At 36.3% G+C, this 20,966-nt stretch overlaps 3 protein-coding genes across 12 annotated transcripts; all 3 read right to left on the bottom strand.

Moving 5' to 3' along the window:
* Positions 1–4,163: 4,163 nt before the first annotated feature.
* Positions 4,164–5,279, bottom strand: LOC132032048 (receptor-like protein 9DC3). Its single transcript, XM_059421865.1, has one exon. It carries the CDS (start codon positions 5,277–5,279, stop codon positions 4,164–4,166), a length of 1,116 nt encoding a protein of 371 aa, XP_059277848.1.
* Positions 5,280–5,378: 99 nt separating this feature from the next.
* Positions 5,379–7,004, bottom strand: LOC132032047 (receptor-like protein 7). Its single transcript, XM_059421864.1, has one exon. The coding sequence runs from the start codon at positions 7,002–7,004 to the stop codon at positions 5,379–5,381; it is 1,626 nt and encodes a 541-aa protein (XP_059277847.1).
* Positions 7,005–16,590: 9,586 nt separating this feature from the next.
* On the bottom strand, positions 16,591–20,657 carry LOC132031240 (probable cytochrome c biosynthesis protein). 10 transcript variants are annotated; one of them, XR_009408203.1, is made up of 4 exons: positions 20,590–20,657; positions 20,164–20,429; positions 18,158–19,101; positions 16,591–16,936 (listed from the first exon to the last, which is right to left on the bottom strand). XR_009408203.1 is itself a non-coding variant. In XM_059421119.1 (3 exons), the coding sequence occupies exons 1-3, from the start codon at positions 20,195–20,197 to the stop codon at positions 18,168–18,170; spliced, it is 285 nt and encodes a 94-aa protein (XP_059277102.1). In that variant the 5' UTR covers positions 20,198–20,492; the 3' UTR covers positions 17,789–18,167. The 10 variants fall into 10 exon arrangements, 1 of the variants encoding a protein (XP_059277102.1); XR_009408208.1 differs by lacking the exon at positions 20,590–20,657 and having other exon boundaries at positions 16,591–16,760; positions 16,838–16,936; positions 20,164–20,495; XR_009408202.1 differs by lacking the exon at positions 20,590–20,657 and having other exon boundaries at positions 18,158–18,820; positions 19,019–19,101; positions 20,164–20,494.
* Between the last annotated feature and the right edge of the window lie 309 nt (positions 20,658–20,966).

Here is a 20,966-nt window from a genome sequence, read left to right as displayed (position 1 = left end):
CCAGTGACTATTATATATCCTTCTTTAATTCCAAATGAGATAGGCTGCTTGAGGAAATCAGATATACGAAAAGAATTTGTCACCTTTGTGTGTGCTATTTAGACATCAAAGCTATGGAAGTGGCTGACCCCCCGCTCCCAATAGTCATTGCCACTGAAAGTAGACTTGCAACTGGTTTACCTTGGAAATCAAATTGGAAAAGTATGAGATTTCTGTTGGGATTTTACCATGAACAAAAGACTCGGAAAGGTTGAGATGCCTCAAATTCGTTAATCGGCCAATGCCATTTAGAATTGAAGAATAATTGAAGCGATTGTAAGCAAGGTTTAGGGTCGGAAGATGATGAAGTTGAAAGAGGCTGCTGTTGGGATGAATACTTCCACCAAGCTGACTGCAACTAAGATTTAAGCTGATAACGTACCCCATTAACATGTCACAGGTGACTCCATCCCAAGTGCAACAATCCCTACTCTCATTCCAGAATATTGTTTTTGGGAAAGAAGTATCACACCAAAAACTACTGTACTTGTCGGATATTTCAAAGGGTTGCTTGAACTGAAGTAAAATAAAGGATTCACTGGGAGAGCAAAGATTGTGCACAAAGAAAGAAGAAAAGCTTTGACTTAGGAAGGCAAAGCAGAGAAGTAAATAAAAGAAAGGGACGCCCCTTTTTTTTTGTTCTTCGTATTCAGCAAGTAACATTGTCTTACAAAATCAATCATCATATTCCCCATATATATATATATAGTTAGTTGAACTCATGATTTAGATCATCAAATTCTAATTCCACCACAAGAGAGACTTGACTTCGTCAATAGTTAATGTTACAGATGTTGTAACGCACATTGTTAACAAATTTTCTGAGCAGTAACTTCTAATAAATTTTTGAGATAGTGATTAGTTGTCTCTTCTATTGTCTTCCACGAGAGGTTTCATATTAAATAAGGGAGATTCCATCAAATTTCCACATTCTGATCATTCAATTATCTAATTAGATAATTACAAAAACAAATAAAGAAACATTTACTTTAAGCTCCCTATCAATTAGATTTCGACAAGTATGCAATGGTGTATTAACAATTTGAGACAAGGAAAGACTAACTTACGTAGAAAAGGGAGTTAAAAATCTTAATGAGGCCAAAGTTATACTTTCATGGAGTTGTTTACAGCAAGTTGATGTCTGCTGTCCTCCAACTCATATTTTTCAAGTTTTCCACAACTTTTCAGTGGGAGAAACTATTGCTTAATTAAGTCAAGTGAGATAAAAAAATGAACAATCAAGACATAATTTAACTCCTCCATTTCCTCTTACATCTACTTTCTAGTATGTAAGAAAACTCACTCTTGCTTATATCTTAAAAACAATGGTAATTTATGACTATATGTCTTCATCTAGAGAGTTCAAGAACATGATGCAAAGGTTGGGATTTGAGTCACATTTGCGGAACAAGTCAAAAATCATAGTTAATCTCATGATAGTCGGGTGTTGAATAAGAAATAAAATATATGTATCCAGCAAGGAAAATGCCGTATTTTGCCCCATCTAGCACTAATTAATTTATGAATGATGACTGCCAAGTCTCAAGTCAATTTGTACAAATATTGTAGAGTTAATTCTTGGCTATTGCTACATGAACCTTATAATAATTATGTCGTGCAACTTTGAATAAGAGATGTGACAAAAGGACTTAAGAAACACCGGTATGATCTTAAGAGAGTAAAGAGACGTCTCATTTAACCAAAAGTTGGTTTCCCCGATCAAAGTATACTTTAGTCAAAGTCAATTATAGGCCTGAGATTACAATTTTATATGAAAAGACAGATCATACATTTTTATAGACCACAAAAATCTATTTAAAAAATTGATTTGGTCAAACTTTCCAAGATAGTGAATAGTTAGTCGTTTCTGCTATTTTCCAACTTGTTAGGTACATTCTGTAGTTTTCTACAAGACTTCTCACATTCAATTAGTGAGGTAGCTTCCATCATATTTCCAGCTAGTTACAGCAGAAAAAAGGGTTTAAAAAACTTAATGGGGCCAACACTTTACTTTCAAGGGCCAGTTCTTCACAGCTAGTTTGCACTTTGCTATTCTTGGCCCCCATCAACATCTGCATTTACACCTGCTTCTAACAAATTTCCAAGATAACGATGGAATTAAATCTCATAGGACTGTATGATATTAAATTATACAACAAAAGAAAAAGATCAGAGAAAAGAAAAGGGGGCACTTTACAGTAACTAACGGACGATGACCTCAAAGTCTTTAAGTCAATTTCCACAAAGACTTATAGAAGGTTCACACATGAATCTTTGTCAGCTTGCAGCTCCGGTAAATTTATCTTGCTTGTTAGAAACAACATGTTGAAATTCACAAAGACACATTCCAATCTAGAATAAGTCAAACAGGCAGGAAATGATCTTCAAAAATGTGGAGATTGCATAATCTCGGATCAGAAAACCACTTAATTGGAATTACCTCTTCTTTTTGTTGAACATATGCCATTGAAGTAAAGGAATATGAATTACTGCCCACCTAGTTATTTCAATTCTTTAGTATGTGTTTGAGATACGAGTTCAGGGAAACAAATAAAGAAACATCTCACCAGTAGAAAATAGTAGTTTTCTTTTTTTTAAGCGAATCCGCTAGGCAGGTGTCTAGGGCTAGTTTTTATTAATAAATAAAAGTTAACCTCACAGAGAAGAGTACAAGTAAGGAGGGCTAAGCCTTACCTTACTAATCTTAATGAGGTAACAAAACCTCAACTAACTAACAAGCATGAAGAAAACAAGAGCTAGAGAAAACTAGATATTTTATGGTCATCACGGAGTTTATAATACACTCTGTGATGTTATTACAAATGAGGATACTTAAGTAATGTAAAAATATAAAAGCCAAGAATAAAGTTGAGTTATCAACCTCAAACTTCATTTTATATATGTATGAACTAAAAAAGATAGTTTGCCTGTCTAAAGTAACCTAAAGTACTTCTCTCTTGTCTTCTTCTTCAAATCTATCCAACAACCCTTGATAGTTCATCACTTCTTCTTGGATTTGTTGAATCTTGTTAAAGTTGTTGCCACTGTCATATGATTTTGCTTTGCTAGTCGCATAGGTAGGTACCTTGGAACAAATTCACCTGTCACCTTGCCATCCCAAATATGTTGTCTTTCATGTGTCTTCTTTTTTGCTTTTGTTGCTTCCACTTGCCACAACCTTGTAACCTAAGGTCTTAGATAATGAATTTGTCGTACTGTTCATTATGAATGCATATAAAGTGACTGTTTATGACCTTATTCTGGATCTTGGAAACGATTCTTATGACCTTATTCTGGATCTTGGAAACGATTCTAGCAGCTACGTTAATGAGCCTATTGCCTATTGAAAGCTACAACATTTCTAAAGAGGATCATCCATTTGGAATAAGTAAAATATGTGATGTAAATTTATGAAATATTTGAAACTGAGAATTCCAGTTTTTTATGTTTACTTGAAAAACCAACACTATCAACTGTTTAAGATGAAAACTCTGGCAATTGTGTTACTGCAATCGTGCAATTATACATATACCTACGCAGAACATGGAAATGTCAACACATCGAAACCTTTTCCCTTTACTGTCAGAGCAAGAAAATGATGCTATCTCTGAAAATATCATTGCTCCTTTCCGTCACTCTATAGCTACATTTTTGTGAGGACAATCAACATTTGTTTTTTCGTTTTTTTCTCTATGCAGGCAATTTTGAAGCAGATGCTTTTTCCTGTTTTATTGTAGTAATGAATGTCTGTGGGGATCACTTCTGTCAACAACTAGGTAGCAGCTATGTGCGTAAAAGTTCTTGTGGCAAGAATCTTCTCGTCTAACTTATTGCTCGAATATCAATCGTGCTTAACTTTTTGCTTACTTACATCTAAAAGTTGCTTTCATGTCCAATTAAGTTGGAGAGAAACAAAAACATACAATTAAGTTGTTATTTAACATATAAAAACAATAAACAGATATTAAAAAGGAGAAAAACAGAAAAAGAAAAGTTCACTGAAAATTTAAAAGAGAAAAAGAGAAACAGAAAAGTTCAGTCATACAACAAACTAAACACAGACTAAAGCATAATAATCATAGGATAGTTGCAAACAAGGACAAGTTGGCTCTTTCGATCTTCAATTAAGTCCGTCGTCTCCGACTTCTCTTTATTGACCTTCTCATTTTCTTGGGAAAAATGCCTTCAAAAAATTCCACAAACCATTTTGGCTTACCAGCTTTAAATATGAGGCTCCACACAACAGTTCCAACAACGAGTCCACAACTGTAGCCTATGACTACTGATTCCCAGGTAAATCCACTTAAAAAATATGACTCGTCTTCTTCTTCTTCCTGTGATGGTTGAGGAACATGCGATGGATCACTCGTTCCACATTGCTTTGATAAAGGAGGACCGCATAAGTCAAGGTTGCCACTGTATGAGTCACTTGAGAATGTATCAAATTGTGAACCTTGAGGAATCGGTCCAGCAAGAACATTCTGAGAGAGGTTTAAGACTGCCAGAAATGTTAGCCTTGTCAATTCTTGTGGAATTTTTCCAGTAAGCCGATTCCAAGAGAGATCTAACACTTCAAGAATAGTCAATTGGCCCAGTTCCATTGGAATATTTCCTCTGAGATTGTTATGGGATAAATTGAGTAGCCAAAGTGAGCCAAGATCTTTTATAGCTTCCGGAACCACACCTTCAAAATGGTTGCTTGATAAATCCATGGCTGTAAGAATAGTAGTGATTCTTTCTAGCTGAATATTCTGACCTTTGATCACCAAGCTCACTGAATCCTCATACATTATGTTAAACAATGATAGATGTGCTTTCATATACTCAATTGTGCCTTTGTGTGCGTCATCCAATTTGATCATTGCTGTGAATTTTTCGAATAGTTTTGCAGGCAATGAGCCATTGAATTCGTTATGAGAAATATCGAAAACACGCAACTTGGGAAAGCAAAACTTAGCATGCCAAGTACTTATAGGTCCACAGAACTTGTTTGACTTTAATATAAGGACCTGTAGCTTTTCGAGAGTTCCTAGCCAGGCTGGAAAGGTGTCATTTACAGCGTTATTCCCCACATCGAGGACTTCTAATCCATGACAATTAAGTAAAGACACAGGAACCGGTCCTTCGAATTGATTACCATTCAAGACAATGGTCGTCAATGAAGTGCTTTGAGTACATAACGATGGAAGACTCCCGCTGAAATTATTCCTTCTGAAGTCTAGCACCGTTAGCTTAGCCATGCTACCCAAGCAAATTGGAATCGAGTCACTGAAGTTGTTGCGTGATAAATCTAGAAACCTAAGGCGGCTCATGTTACAAATGGATGAAGGTAGTGCACCCTAAAGGAAGTTGAATTTGAGATCAAGATAAACTAGACTGTTGAAATGAAGTTGTTCAAGCTGGCCTGTAAGTGAATTATACGAAAGGTTTAGGTACTGCAATGAGTCCCATCTGATGCTGCTAAACCACTTTGGGATTGGACCGTGAATCTTACTATTAGAAAGATCCAAGACCTGAAGTGTCTTCAAATTTCTCAAGCGTGGAAAATCTTTCAGTTCACAAGATGATAAGAGCAAAATTCTCAGGCCAGGAAAAGTGACTTTGCTACCATTGATGCTCGTCCTCAATGATAGCGGATTGTATGAAAGATCAATTTTTGCAAGTCTTTGCAGAGTCGCAAGGGCTTCTATTCCCGCATCGTCACTGATGTTATTTGTTGAAAGGTCAAGTTCGGCTAGGCTTATGAGATTTGCAAGCAATCGAGGAACAGGACCACTGAGTTGATTATGACTTAAATCCAAAACCTCTAATGTTGGGTTTTGTTTAAGCTCGTCAGCTACTCCGTTAAATCGATTATGAATGAGCTGCAGCTCATGTAAGGAAGGGATGCTAAATACCCAAGATGGTATTATGCCACTCAGTGAGTTGTGAGACAAATGCAGGTCAGTTAGCTTTTGAATCATGCTCATGTTGCAACGCAGTGGACCAGATAGCGAATTTTCACTCAAGTCTAAGCTTTGAAGACGTCTCAAGCTTAGAATTGAAGAAGGAAACGGACCAATGAAGCTGTTTTTAGTAAGTGACAACTTAATTAGCTCTTGAAGGTTAGAGAAAACATCGGGAATTTCACCTCCAAGGGAGTTAGATGAAAAATCTAGATGTGTGAGCTGCTTCAAATTAGAGATTGTTGGAGGAATATGGCCAGCGAAATGATTTGCCGAAAAAATCAACTCCCTAATTTGTGTAAGATTGCCAATGGAATCAGGAATGCGACCAGAGAAGTCACATCCTGCGAGGTTTAAGTAATTCAAGGATATCAAGGTGCCAATTGAATCAGGCAGCTCACCAAAGATGCCTGTGTTTGCGATATCCAACTCTAACAGAGTGTTGCTCAAGTGGATATTTGGTAAAACTCCTTTGAGAAGATTATTCCGACTCAATTTTAGTTGTTCCAAGTTTGGCAGAAGAAAAAAGCTCTCTGTGAGATCACCTCGCAAATTAGTAAATACAAGATCCACATACCTTAAAGAAGACGACATATTCATAGGTAGTGGTGATGAGATATTGACAAAAGAGAGAGAAACTACCTCCAAATTTGTGAAGTTTTGGAGCAGTGTTTCAAATGTTTTCTGGTCAAGTGTGAATTCGCCAGAAATATCAAGTGAAACCAAATTGGAAAGGTATGAAATTTGTGTTGGGAGTTTACCATGAAATGTAGAGTGAGAAAGGTTGAGATGCCTCAAATTCCTCAAGCGGCCAATCTCATTTGGGATTGAAGAATAATTGAAGTAATTGTTATCAAGGTTTAGCATCTGAAGATGATGGAGTAGGAAGAGGCTACTGTTGGGATGAATTGTTCCATCAAGCCCACCATAACTAAGGTCCAGGCCAATAACATAGCCTGTTAACATGTCACAAGTGACTCCATCCCAACTGCAGCAATCCATACTCTCGTCCCAAGACATTGTTTTTGGAATGGCGTAGTCGTGTATTTCAAAGGATTGCTTGAACTGAAGCAAATAAAACGCTTCACTGGGAGAGCAAAGATGATGCACAAGGGAAGAAGAAAAGCTTTGGCTTAGCAACACAAAACAGAGAAATGAATAAAAGAAAAAGAGATGTCCCATTTTTTTCTTGGTTTAGCAGATAACAGAATGCTCTTACGAAATAAAGTATCATAATCCATACACACACACACACATATATACATACGGTTAATTGAACTCCTAATTGACGTCATCAACATCTAATTTCACCGGAGAGACTGACTTAGTCAATATCAATGTTGAAGATTGCACCATGCGTAGGACAAAATGCAGAAAAATTCTGAGCATTAATATATTTCCGAGATAGTGATTAGCTGGTCTTTTCTGCTATCTTCCAAGTTGTTAGGTACATTCTGTAGTTTTCTACAAAACTTTTCACACTTAATGAGGGAATTCCATCAATATTCCAACTAGTTACAGAAGAAAAAAGGTTTAAAAAACTTCATGGGGCCAAAGTTATTAGACTTTGAAGGATCAGTACTTTACAGCTAGTTTGCACTCTATTATTCTTGGCCTCCATCAACATCTGCATGAACACCCAAAGGATGAAATTTTTAATTAAGTTAAGCCCAAAAAATATAGCAGCAAAGCGAAGCTGTTTCCAAAGGGGATCAACATCTACTATATATACATACAAAATCATTTCACCTTGTATATACAAGGTAATTTTTTGCCGAAAGGGGTTAACCCCTTGGCCCTTACTGGCTCCGCCCCTGTGCACACCTCCTTCGAACAAATTTCCAAAACAATTATATGAATCAATTTCCAACACAATGATATGAATTAATTTCATAGGACCATCTGCCATAAACTTAAGCAAAAAAAAAAAAAAAGACCTGAGAAAAGAAAATGGAGTGCTTTAACGTAACTAGTGGACGATGACCTCTAAGTCTGTAAGTCAATTTCCACAAAGACTCTAGGTTTGATTCATATAAAGATGGAGTCTTAGAAAATGGTTCAACGACTGTAAACTGTTGAAGCGTGTGACTGTTATACCCCATTTTAATCGGGTTAAAACGGAGTATAACATATTTGTGATTTCTAATTATTTAACTTAAGGAGTCGCCACCTAATTATTTTAATGGTGAATTAGGACACCTAATTATTAACTAAGATAAAGCTAAACTAAACTCTATTTTTTAAGGTCTTACGAGCCTAATAAATTCTAGGTAAGGGTTCTAAATATTCTAATGGGAAGGTATTAAGCATCCATTAGAGTCCATCAAATACGGTTACCGACCAAACTTAGGTTAATTAAAAAGAATTAAAATATACCACTAAACGATTTTAAAAAAAATACTATCTATAATAACTAGGTGCAGATTAGCTTAAAAGGATGATGCTAACATCTAAAACACTTAATTTAACAATAAAATCCCAAAAAGAGGTGAATGTAAAGTCCATTCCCAAAAAAAGTTCAAATTAGATAAAACCCGATTTTGAATGTATTAGAAAGAGCATTGAAGGCATTTGTTTGCAATAAAAAAATGTTTTACTTGCTTGCAAGGAACTTGGCTCTAAAAAAATAGTTACTTTCATTGAAATGCCAAGGAAATTAGTGCTGGTTAATTTAATATTTTAAGGAAATGGTGGGTCTAATGGACCCAAAATATGGTGCTAAACTGCAAGTGCTAAAAAGAGTGAGCTAGAAAAGATTAATTTTAGAAAGTTTTGACATGTTAAATCTTTGAGCTAGAGATGTACTTAGAAAAACCATTCAAGGATCATTCTCTCAAAATAAATTGGACTTCTTAAATGAAGAAAAGAGACATATTTCCTACTGAAACGACCAAATGCTCGTCTTTCAAATTGAGCGAAAAACTACTTTCATTTGAACATTTTAGAATAAATTAGCTCTAAAAACAAATGCTTATTCTTCTAAGTAAAAAATATTTTCGACTCATATAATAAAGAGACTCTTAAAAATTGAGCTTGGGGTAGTGTCCTGGAAAATGTTACTCACTAAAATAATATTCCCTATATCCCCCTCTAATTTCTCTAATTTAGGTGTTCTAAGTCGAGGATCTTAAGCCAATAACAAACACTCACAGCTAAGAAATAAAAAGTTAATTGATCCTAAGACAAGCTAAAGAATGCAACAGAGCGCCTTCCGCTCCCCTTCGGATGTTTTCAAGAGAGGAGAGAATCGAATGTAGAATAGATGCGAGTCTGAATCTAGCGGCGATATCGAGTCTCGGAATGAGACTCCTTGTGGCGATGAAAGTCTTTTATGAAGACTCCATTTTTTGCTCTAAAGTGTACATGCAAAGAAAGGGAGATAAAGATTAGTATTTGAATCGAGACCATTTAAACTAGTTATTTCTCAATCAAAGTTAATGAGAAAGCAGCAAAAACAGTCAAAAATACCACATTTAGTAGGCAGCAACATGATACTAGAAAGTACTTCTACGAAATGAAAAAGAAGGTACTCGTTTTATAACACAGTGAGAAATTACTCTAAAGAACATCTTAGATATCAATATTATAATTTGTAAAAATGCTGGAGCATGAAAGGCATTTTAAACTTAAACATACATGACAGCATTTTTTCTATTCCCATATTTACTCTTAGCTCAACTAATTAATCAATTACTGATTTTAATATGTATACTGGAAAAAAAGATAACGAACTAAAGTCTTTTTGATTAGGATAGATGAGACAAATCAGTATGCAACCGCACCAAAAAAGGTTCAGGCTTCCATTTAAACTGGTAGAGAGGGACTAAACATTTGAATTATACTTCCCAAAAAGAATTTATCGCAACCACAGCAAGGAAAGTTAAACAACTAAACACAATAATTAAATCATTGGAAAGCAGAGAGGAAAATAAATAAATAATGAGAAGAGACGAAGGGCTGCTTCTTTAACGCACACCGTACTTATTAAAAGACAATCCAAACTGTTAAGGGAGTTGTTTACATAGGAAAAACTAAGTTTTGACACATATTTGTATTAAACATGCTTTCAGTTGAAAATAAATTTCAATTTCAAATGCGCTGATTCTCACTGAAATAAAATTCTAATGCCATTAACTACTAACTTAGTATAAAAGGAGGGAATCACAACTTTATCCTAACCTTGACTTAACTACTGATTTGTGTAGTAAGGAAAGTTTAAGCTCAGGTTCAGGTATGAATTAGTAGTAGCTAGAAACAAATATATTCTCACGTCAGTTTTTAAACAAACACTTTTAAAGAAAGCACATAGGCTAGCACATTTTAGTCTCATGTTGATCCAACAAGAAAGAACAATTAACCTCTAGGACCAGTGATCATTTCAGTTCTCAAACTCATTTATGCTCCATAACTTAAGGAGGTTTGAAAAGACAGACTTGATTTTTGAGCAAGAAAATTTCCTACGGTCCACTAAAAGGGCCGAAAACCAATTCTCCTAAGTTCTAAAAAATAAGTCACTAATCTTCAAGGCGAAAACACACTCTTAAAGGATTTCACAGCTCAAGAAGGGATAACAAATAAGGGTACTCAAACTAGTTCATTCAATATTTAAACACTCAAAAGACACAAAACAGAGTTGTTCATTTCTATAAAATTGCTAAGATCTTTAAGCAAAGGCAACTTATTTTTACAACATTCCTCTGAGGCTAAACAGTGGTCAACATTTGCTTTATTTGGACTAACTGTCATACTTACACATAGGAGATCACGAGAAAGTTGGAGCTAAAATCAAGGTTAGCTACCACTAATCTAGCATTTCCCAGTGAAAAGGTCTTAATAGAGTTCCCAGACCAATTGTTAAACTTGAAATATTTCTTTCCACAAAACCACTCTTGAACAATTGTGTAAAATAGAAGAGTTTAACAGGTTCACACATGTTTCAAATGAAACTCATTACAAGTAAACTGGAAGGCATTTTGAATTTACCACTTGAAAAACGGTGACTTACAGTTAATCTAAAATTGGAAAATGACATAATGATCACACTCTTAGTCTTACTTTAGTTTAAAGAAATCGACTACTTAAGTTCTCACATCGTTTAAAGACCAATTAATTGAACTGCAGTTGCGATTAGCACAAGCTTTCATAATTTGCTAAAGGGCATGAAAGAAAGATATACTAAATTTTATACTTTCACATAGGAAGAGAAAGGAAATTGATTTTCTAACCAAAACAAGATTAACAACAACTGCACTACATTCATACCAAAGAAGCTGTAAACATGGTAATCACCCATCAACTAATTAATCATAATAATCACATGATACCCAGAATCAAAGACTAAAATTGAAAAGGGAGGGATCGAGGATTACATACAAACATAGAAGCAAAACTAATCTATAGGAATTCAAAAACATTCAAAACTGATAAAACTAGGATGAGGAAAAAGAGATTACTCATATAATTCTAACACAGCGTTTCAAAACTAAGCTAACCTATACTAGAATTCAGAACGCACACAGAACTTAACAAAAAGGAAAATAAAGCTGAGACGAAGGAAAAATTACCTTTTAATGGTGCAGTGAACGGGGTGCAGGGGTCTTAGATCCGACGCAATCCGACCTCGAACTTGAGTATTCTTTTTTTATATGTAAAAAAAATGGCAGCAAGCAATTGAACTTTAGGAGGTAAGAAAAGAGAAGAAAAAAAACAAGAGTTTTTTGAGAGCAAGAGTGGCGGCCAGAACCCTTGGTCCAAATGGACTCCAAATGCTAGTATTTATAGGATGAACTTAGGTTTTGCTAGGGTTCAAAGATTTGGGCGGGATTTCTTGGTCAAAGCTCCGTTCAAAATCCAAACGTTAGGATTTTGTAGGGATATGCAGTCACACCTCAGAAAAGAGGAGGAGGAAGACAAAAAACAATTAAAGCTTTCTACTCAATAGCACGAAAGATAACAATAACCTATTTTCAAACCACCTATCCGAATTCAAACTTTGCTAGAAATGGTGAGACTTCTCTGGCTTAGAGGAAGAGAAGAATTGGATTTTCTCAAATGTGGAAGAAGAGAGAAGATGCGGCGGCCTCTTGGAGAATATGGAATCATCCCTAGCCGTGTATATTCATTCAGGGGTATTTAGGGTATTTTACGTGGTTAAGTTGAGGATAAAATGGGTAATTCAACATATTTAGTTATGAAGAGGGCTGAGGGCTGAGTTCTTTGTTTGGGCCATGATTGTGTTTTATTAGGTGGGCTGCTGAAAGAGAAGACTTGGGTCATTTGGGCTGCTATTGGCCAAATTAAGGATCAGATTTTATATGACTTGGGCTAGTATGAAGTCTTTTATCTTGGACTTAAGATGCTTTCTTCCTTATATTTATTTGGGCTCCTAGATTAAGATGAAAGACACTCTTTATTTAATTATATATTAACGTGTGCTAAAATACTACTTAATAAAAAAATAAAAATAAAGTATTTATTAGCACTCAAATAAAATGATATGATATCGTAATTGTTGTGCGATAATATTCATAAAGTTTAAAAGCAAGTAAATGCTATCGTTCAATTGTATAAAATAAATGTAATGCATTTTTTTTTTGCATAAGACGATAGATAGAAATGTTAAAAATAATCATGACGATTATTATATTAAGAGAAATGAATTTATCTCTGCATTTATTGTAATATTCAATGCCTTGTTGTGCCCTAAACCTTCGGTGACAACTCGTAAATCATGAAAAGAGACTTTGTGGGCTTCGAGGACTTCTCCAACCATGGCTGAAAATTTTTTTCTCGCTAGAGTCTCATTTGGAACATAAGCTTCATTTAGTACCTTCGCTAAAGCGCTCCTATGGGTTTCGAAATTCATCAACAATGACAATAAAAATTTGGGGCTGGTGTTTTCTTTAAGTACATTCTCTGACAAAATATTCCTTAGTTGGCGTCTTCCTCCGAAGAATTCTTCTTCGCCCATTACTGTCACAACTTCTTTTGGTTGTTTTCCTTACTCGGTGCTCTTCGTGCTACCTCTTGGGGGGCATAATACCGCGGATCTAGTTATCCCGGCGACAACGAGTTTCACAACCAATTTTGCCTTTCCGCACTTTGTTCCTTTCATCGGTAGAGTAATTCCGGGCCCTTTGGTGTTAAAAGAAGGTGCACTGAGCAACTAAGTGTGATCTGAGCCTTGGAGTAAGCACTTTCACGATTGGTGCCCTCATTTGGTGTAATTACGGGAGTGATAAAGGCTAATGATTGACATTTTCCTCTTTTTGACCGGTACAATAGTCCCCTTCCAAGTTACGGTCTTATCGATGGTGATCATGCTCACATTTGCATCACCGTGATTGGGTAGAGGTTGTTGTTTATATTTGGGGAAACGCTTTGAAATTTGGATGACTCATGCTTTGATCAACGCCTCGATTTTATCTTTGAGAGTAAGGCAATTTTCGGTATCATGTCGGCGACTCTGAGTGATACGCCTGATGTTTAGTCACATCATACCATCCGGGGAAGGGGTTAGGAACTCTTGCTTTGAATCGGTTGGAGTATCCTGTACGGTTCTCAACCTTTCATATAATTGGGCTAAGGGTTGGGCTAATGGTGTATAAGTTTTGGTTGGTTTTCTTTCAAAGTTTGGGCGCGGTCTGGGTGTATTTTGTGGATGGTTTTGTGGTTGGTATTAAGGTTGAGGCGGGTAGGTTAGTTGGTATTGTGATGGGCTTTGATAGGCAGGTGCTCGAGGTGGATAATATGTTGGCTGGGTGTGGTAAACAGGATAGAGAGCAGGTGGAGGTTGATAATAAGGCTGAGGGATTTGGGCGTATTGGTTTGTGTCACGAAGGTTGGGATGAAGGGTATTGGTAGGTTAACATACGGTTTGGTCTACGTTCTGGATGGTCATGACCGTAGTGGACACTCAGGTCATGTGGCTAGCAGTTGCTCCCAATTGAATTTGATTGAATTGCCTTACTTATTGCTTGCAATTTGCCAAATTTGTGATTCTTCCGTCTTGATACCTTCTTCATGAAATCTCCCCGTCCTAATAACTTCGGAAAACTTTTGCCCGATGACACTTATCAACCTTTCATAGTATGTTGCATCTCTTAGAGATTGTATAAAGCGTCGTCGTCTCACTTTACGCCATCCCGTCGGAAAGGACCTTTGCGAAACACGCTCTCCGCGCATAGCATACTCCCGAAAGTTTACGGTGACTTACTTTCTAACTTCATCAAAATAGAAGAATACCGGGGCCGGTCTCGGTGTTAAACTTTGAACCTATCCATGAATTCTTGCGCCATCTCTCCCAACTACGCCATTTCGTGGATCTTGGCATGTGTACCAATCAAGTCTTCTCTGTCAAGCTCCGCTTATAAACAGGTTCATCTAAAGGCTTGATCTTTCCCTACTCCGAAACAAGCTTATCACGGTACGATCCCAAATGGGCAGGGATTTCCTTTTCCGTCAAACATATCAAATTTTGGCACCTTATATCAATGAGCGACTCGATATCGGGATGAATACACGGATCCTCGTATTGAAGTTCTTCGCGTCCCTTGTGGGTTTGGATCTTCTAAATGCTTCCTTCGGACTACGAATCTCTCTTTGCAACATTCTCGTCGCATTTTGCCCTAGCTTCCCTTTCCGTCTCCTCGCCAGGATCGGCCTGCGGATCGCGCGTCTTGATGGGGTAGTGAAAGGTTGAGCTTCATTACGTATCGGTGGCACATCTTTTGCGTGTTATGGTTAGCGGTGTGTGCCAACGGTATGTGTTGGGTTGCTTGGTAGCTTTGGGTAAGTGGGGTAGTACGGTTGAGTAGGATAGTTTGGATAAGCGGAGAATTTGAGGAATATATGGAGTGGTGAAGGGTATGATTGGCTTGTTGAAAGTTAACTTGTTGTGGGTTGGCTTGTTACGGGTTATTTTGTTATGGGATGGCCTGTTGCGGGTTACTTGGTTGTGGGATGGCTTGTTGTGGATTAGATTGTTGTGAGATGGTTTGTTTTAGGTTAGTTTGTTATGGGATGGGGGGCGAATTAGTAGCGCTTGGATTGATTGTGTGAAGTGGAGGGTCTAAGGGAAAGGGTTGAGGGGCAGGTGAGTCAACAGGCGAAAAGGATGGTGGGATTATCGCACTTGTTCTCTGTTCATGAGAAGGAGTGTTGAGGGTAATGGACAGGTTGGTGAGATTTCGCAGTCGCTCAATTTCACTTTACATGTTCGCCATTTGTTGCATCAATTGGGCGATGAGTTCATCAGCATTCCTTCCTTCCGAAGCCTCAAGTTTGTCTCTCGGAACGGTGATAAGTCCTAAGCCAGTCTGTTTAGATGCACACAGATCATTCATGTTGTTGGATGCTCGTGTTTTTGATCTTGTGAAGTATGGGTGATCGCAGGTTCGCGATCAACACGAATCAACCTTTGGGGAAATAATCAAAATAAAAGAAAACCTTCAAAAATGAAGAAAACTACGTTAGTATAGTGTGAATGACTGCTACTTTAATAAAACAATATTAACATTTGACAAATAATGTTAAAAGAAACATATATTACATAGCAACAAATCACATAATAAAAAAGAAATAGCGCAACCTATTATGCAGGGGACCTCTTTTGTGCCAGAGGTAGGCCTAACACCAAATATTCGAGATTATGATAGAGTGATCCAAGCCATTAAATTGAGACACTTGAGTTTGGAAATAAAAGGCCAAGTTTCATTGAAATAACAAAAGCGAGTACATTGATGAGACAATAAACTGAAATACATAAAAGATGACATAATGTAAAACAATCCTAAGACTTGGCGTAGATCTTTAGCACTTGATCACGCTGGCGGCGGAAATGAAGATGATGCCCCGTCATTGCTAGGCCCTGCTCCCATATTCCCTCAAAATGCATTATATTCACCATTTGAGCCCACATCAAGAGTGACAACCATGGTCCCAAGCGAAAATGTCTTATCCAAATTGTCTTCTTTGATATCCTCGAAGCACTGGTTCCTTTTGGGCTAGGATCTATGTTACCATAGTCTTCTTGAAGCCACGCATGATATTCTAGGATACCTTCTGTCTTAGCTCATCTAATTAGTCAATTGCTGATTTTACTATGTATACTGGAAAAAAAGATAACGAACTAAAGTCTTTTTGATTAGGATAGACGAGACAAATCAGTATGCAACTGCACCAAAAAAGGTTCAGGCTTCCATTTAAACTAGTGGAGAGGGACTAAACGTTTGAATTATACTTCCCAAACAGAATCCACAGCAAGGAAAGTTAAACAACTAAACACAATAATTAAATCATTGGAAAGCAGAGAGGAAAATAAATAAATAATGAGAAGAGACGAAGGGCTGCTTCTTTAACGTACACCGTACTTATTAAAAGACAATCCAAACTGTTAAGAGAGTTGTTTACATAGGAAAAACTGGGTTTTGACACATATTTGTATTAAACATGCTTTCAGTTGAAAATAAATTTCAATTTCAAATGCGCTGATTCTCACTGAAATAAAATTCCAATTCCAAATCCAAAAGAGAAATGAGAACATTTTCAGCACTCCAGATGCAATATCGAGAACAAAGGCAAGACTTTAAATTAAATAGGCAATCTATTTTCATTTTTTTATTTTGCACAATCCCGCAGTTTCTTCGCAAATGCTAAGAAGCCATAGCAAGAACAAGAAAAACTGAAGAAACTAAATTGCAGATGAGACCTTACTGGTTAAGACGATTGAGAGACGACAGGTGAATCAGCGAGCAGCATGGTGTACCGACAATCCAGCTGAAGAAGACATTATGTTGTCAAAGAAGCATTACTTGAACTTGCAAAACTGCAATCAAGTTAGGTGAAGTGCTCACCTTTGTTCCGTGACTATAGAGGTCACTGGAACATCTATGTACAAGACAAAAAGTCAGCAAGCTATAGTAAATTAAATACTTTATTGTCCTGCAAAATGACTGTTGATATGCAGGAAATGTCAGCAAGCTTCCTTTCATTCATATGCAAAATATGAAAGATTACCAACCCTCTTGTCCAGATGGTAACCAAGCATCCTTTTAAGCACATGCTTAGGACTAAACCTCAAGGCTGAGGGGCCAGTTGGAAGCAAGGTTTTACAACAGAAGAAAATATTTTCAAAAAGGAAAATCTAGACGAAGGGTCTCTTAGATGAAAAAGCAGCAAAAGAGCTATGATAATGACACCAAAATTTCAAAATCCATATTGAAGTATATTATTTATCAAAGGAAAAAGGGCAGCCCGGTGCATTAAGCTCCCGCTATGTGTGGGGTCGGGGGAAAAGCCGGACCACAAGGGTCTATTGTACGCAGCCTTATCAAATGTAACAAAAAATCATCTTAAGCTTTTAAGTTTGTTTGATCTCAAAAGAATTTTGATCATCCTGCAGACTTTGGCATGCTTCCTCAATTTTTTATAGTCCCCTATCTTCTACTATTGGAAGTATACCGCTTAATAATAAGTAGAAAAACAAGTCACTTCAGGATGTTGCATGAAGACTCCTAGCGAAAAGTTTACTTGACAAATTCAAGCCATACTATTCTACATTTCTACTTTCTAGTTCACTTTTCTGACCATTTAATTACAAAAAGAAGAGTAGTTAAATTTATCCCAAATATAGCAATATGATGTTCTATGATTCTTAAGTGTAATTACAATAGCTTGAAACATGCAGAATAGTACGTAGATGGCTTTAGAAAACCAAAGAAGAACAGAATACTTCACATATATAGCTTTCTGTGTTAACAACTAAGAGAAAAGAGAGGTCAAATTTATAGTCTACTCACACTAAGAGAAAAGAGAGGTCAAATTTACAGTCTACTCACAACCAAACTAACAAAGTTAAACTGGAATGCTGATAATCTTCAAGTGCTAAAAGTTCATTTCAACTGGATATCCATGTCAAAGCCAAAATATGTTTACATTATATTTTTTGGAACAAAGACGAACTGGTTCTACATTTTTTTTTTCTTTTTTTCTTATGAACGTAGATAACCATAAGCCTTACAAAAAGTATGAGCAAAATACTGTACAAAAGTAAGGCTGCCATTATAGTAAATAGGAAATGACATTTATAAATAAATATTAGAACTTGAAATTGAGAACGAAGCATATTCAACAAATCTCTCATTTGGTATCTAAAGTATATAAAAACCACTGACCTGTCAAGATTCAGATTCCAATTGGTTCTTGGTTCTGGTCAGAGACCGATTTTTCTGTGCCAGCAGTCCAACAAAGAGGCAAATTAGTGGTACCTTTATTCCCATTACGAATGATACGCTCTGCTTGCTCTCTGCCCATGTCCACTAGAGCTCCTATTAAAGCGAAGAGAAGGCTAAAACTCGTCGCTGAAGCAACTAAGCAGGATTCTATTTCTACGTAACAATAACGCAGGATAGCATAAAATGCCCACATGTTTGAATAAATTTTCATAACAAACAAAAGTTATTTAACTTCCTCAATAGATTTCAGCGAGTTTTACTTTTTTGTTAGATAAATGCTATGCACAATAGTAAAGATGCAGATTTGAGAGTAATTAGTATTGCCTAACAATTTGCGCATAACTGAGTGAAAGCTTTTGAAAGGCAATTAATTAAGGGCACAACCAACTGTAAAAGCATCAAGATGCTTGCCTGTGGGTCATCTATAACTTTTCCTATTTTCCACTGTAAAGCTTCTTTTAAACCAAGTAGGAAGGTAGCACGAACGCAAGAGCCATTCACCACACTAACAATGCATTAAAACACATTCCTCTGTGCAAAGGAAAGCCAATTTTCAGTTGACTCTTGCACATGTTTCACCAACCGCAACAACTGTCTTCAATCCTGAAAAAAGAGCATATGCTCGGAACTAACAACAACAACTATCTTCAATCGCACAAAAAGAGCTTATGCTTGCTTATTTCAAATGGACTGGTGCGGTTAATGAACTATTAGGTTATATTACTAATATAACCCCTTTGTACTAAGTGAATGATATTTATTCTACATATAACAAAATTGCTAGTTAGTCCCGTCACTTACAGTTTGAAACCAACTTTTTGTTCCCACAGGATGGGACTCAGAATCTATGTTTCTTTATTTGTTGGTGGCTCCATCTTGAGAACCTTGTTCACAAAAGTGAAAAATGTAAACAATATCTAAGTCAAAATTATAATTACCTTGGCTATAATCAATTGATGAAGATAGTAATAATTTTACTGCCACACAAATAAAGTCTCCACTACGGAAATCAAAACTTCACAGGGGCAACAAATTCAAATTTAAGACTTCACTATTTAGAAATAAGTCTTATATTCGACACATAATTAGAATAAACTACCTTGCAGGTGGATTTTTGAGAAAAGCTAAGGTAATGCGGTTTTGCGAGCTCCAATGTTGAACACAAGTAAGCTGAAACGTAACAAAATAGTTGACAAAACATAAGTGCAATACTAACCTTTGGGATATTTATTTGCAGCGCCTTTCTCTATTCTCATTGAGTTCTCCTTAATACCAGTGACTGCTACCAAATTGACACGAGAGCTCGTTTGGTAGGAGGCCTTAGCTAAAATAGTGGTATTACTTTATTCCATGTTTGGTTGACATTTTGGGGCATGTATAACTAATACATGGATTATTTAATACACCAAAGTTGTATTATCTTATCCCACCCCCACCATGGGATAACTTATCCATGGATAAAAAACTAAAATGACAAAATTGGCCTTGTTTTGTTCCAAGAAACCTATGAAGGCCAAGCATCCAAGGGTATAATTGTAACAAATTATTTTTTAAGTTTTAAAAATAAATAAATATTCAAATGGTATTTTTTCTGTCCAATTTTAGTGCAATGAACAAACACTCAACAAAAATAATCCCAGTATTACTAATTCCTACATTACTAATCCCAACGTTATTAATCCATGTATAACTTGTCTTTGAAGCAAACGACCCCGAAATAGTCAATTAATACATGCATCTGCAAATCAGTTAACAAAACAGCAGAAGGCTGAACAACTCTTTACAGTAGCTTTCAGTTAATTCATTTTATTTAATATCTCACAGAATGTCCATTGAGTCAATTTGGGATTTGACATGCACCACATATTTGAAGAGAACATGCATTTCAGAATCAATTAAGAAAACGACCAAAGGCACAGGGTAATAGCCATCAGAAATTTTTGTACCTTTTATAGTCAGACATGACGCGACAGATATCATCTGTGAAATTCGAAATGGCAGAGGAAAATTGAATCCCCAAAGCAGGTATGCTTATATGTTCTTCATAAATACAGCAATGACCCAAAATAGAAAAAATCTTATAAGAAATCGAGTAGCGAAGGTAAGAAACTAAGTGGCAGAAATACTCAGTGGAAAAAACTGGAACCAGAGAAAAAGTAATTGGGAGCATAATTTTCATGTACTTAGCATCATCTGGTGCTCCATAGGCTTCCTGCAGATTTTGCAAAACATTGACACCAACATTCCAATAAAAAAATGTTACTGGCAAGAAATGACTATTTCTATAAAAGAGAAAAGCACGGTGCCACGGCAAATAGTGTCTATAAAATTCGAAGAGGAAGAGAGAAAATTCCCAATGCAGATATCCTTACCAATTGGCCATAATTATTCTGAAAGGAAAAACAAGAGCAAATGAGAAACAGGTCAAAGAAAGAAAGAGATTATTGATAAGAGATTATTGATAAGACGGAAGAAGGAAGTACACAACAAGTGTCACCAAGAATTACACGTGTAGGGAACAGAGTCTTCCCTACGCCAGTCTTACAAAGAACTAAAATAAAATTACTAAGGTACCCTTGACGACGAAACAACCGTTGACTCACTCTTATTAAAAAGGTAAAAACAAATAGTTAAAAAATTGAAATAATACCAACATTAATTGATATATAGGCTCAATAGACTTAAGAGAATGATTTGAAAATGAGTAATTAATGTTAAGGGTAAAACAAATAAAAAAAGTTTGTCTTCT

This window comes from Lycium ferocissimum, chromosome 9, assembly GCF_029784015.1.
Source record: "Lycium ferocissimum isolate CSIRO_LF1 chromosome 9, AGI_CSIRO_Lferr_CH_V1, whole genome shotgun sequence".
NCBI lineage: Eukaryota > Viridiplantae > Streptophyta > Magnoliopsida > Solanales > Solanaceae > Lycium > Lycium ferocissimum.
Note: the sequence above shows the minus strand (reverse complement) of the source record. Positions and strands in the feature narration are given on the sequence as shown.

What these genes read in the sequence shown, in the direction of transcription:
- LOC132032048 (XM_059421865.1), bottom strand. Translation starts at nt 5,279, where the DNA reads ATGGCTAAGCTAACGGTGCTAGACTTCAGAAGGAATAATTTCAGCGGG.
- LOC132031240 (XM_059421119.1), bottom strand. Translation starts at nt 20,197, where the DNA reads ATGATATCTGTCGCGTCATGTCTGACTATAAAAG. An exon ending in GTCATGTCTGACTATAAAAG is followed by an intron (nt 19,542 to 20,163) that starts GTACAAAAATTT and finishes CCACTATTTTAG; the next exon opens with CTAAGGCCTCCTACCAAACG. An exon ending in TGCAAATAAATATCCCAAAG is followed by an intron (nt 18,311 to 19,433) that starts GTTAGTATTGCA and finishes TCGCTTTAATAG; the next exon opens with GAGCTCTAGTGGACATGGGC.
- LOC132032047 (XM_059421864.1), bottom strand. Translation starts at nt 7,004, where the DNA reads ATGTCTTGGGACGAGAGTATGGATTGCTGCAGTTGGGATGGAGTCACT.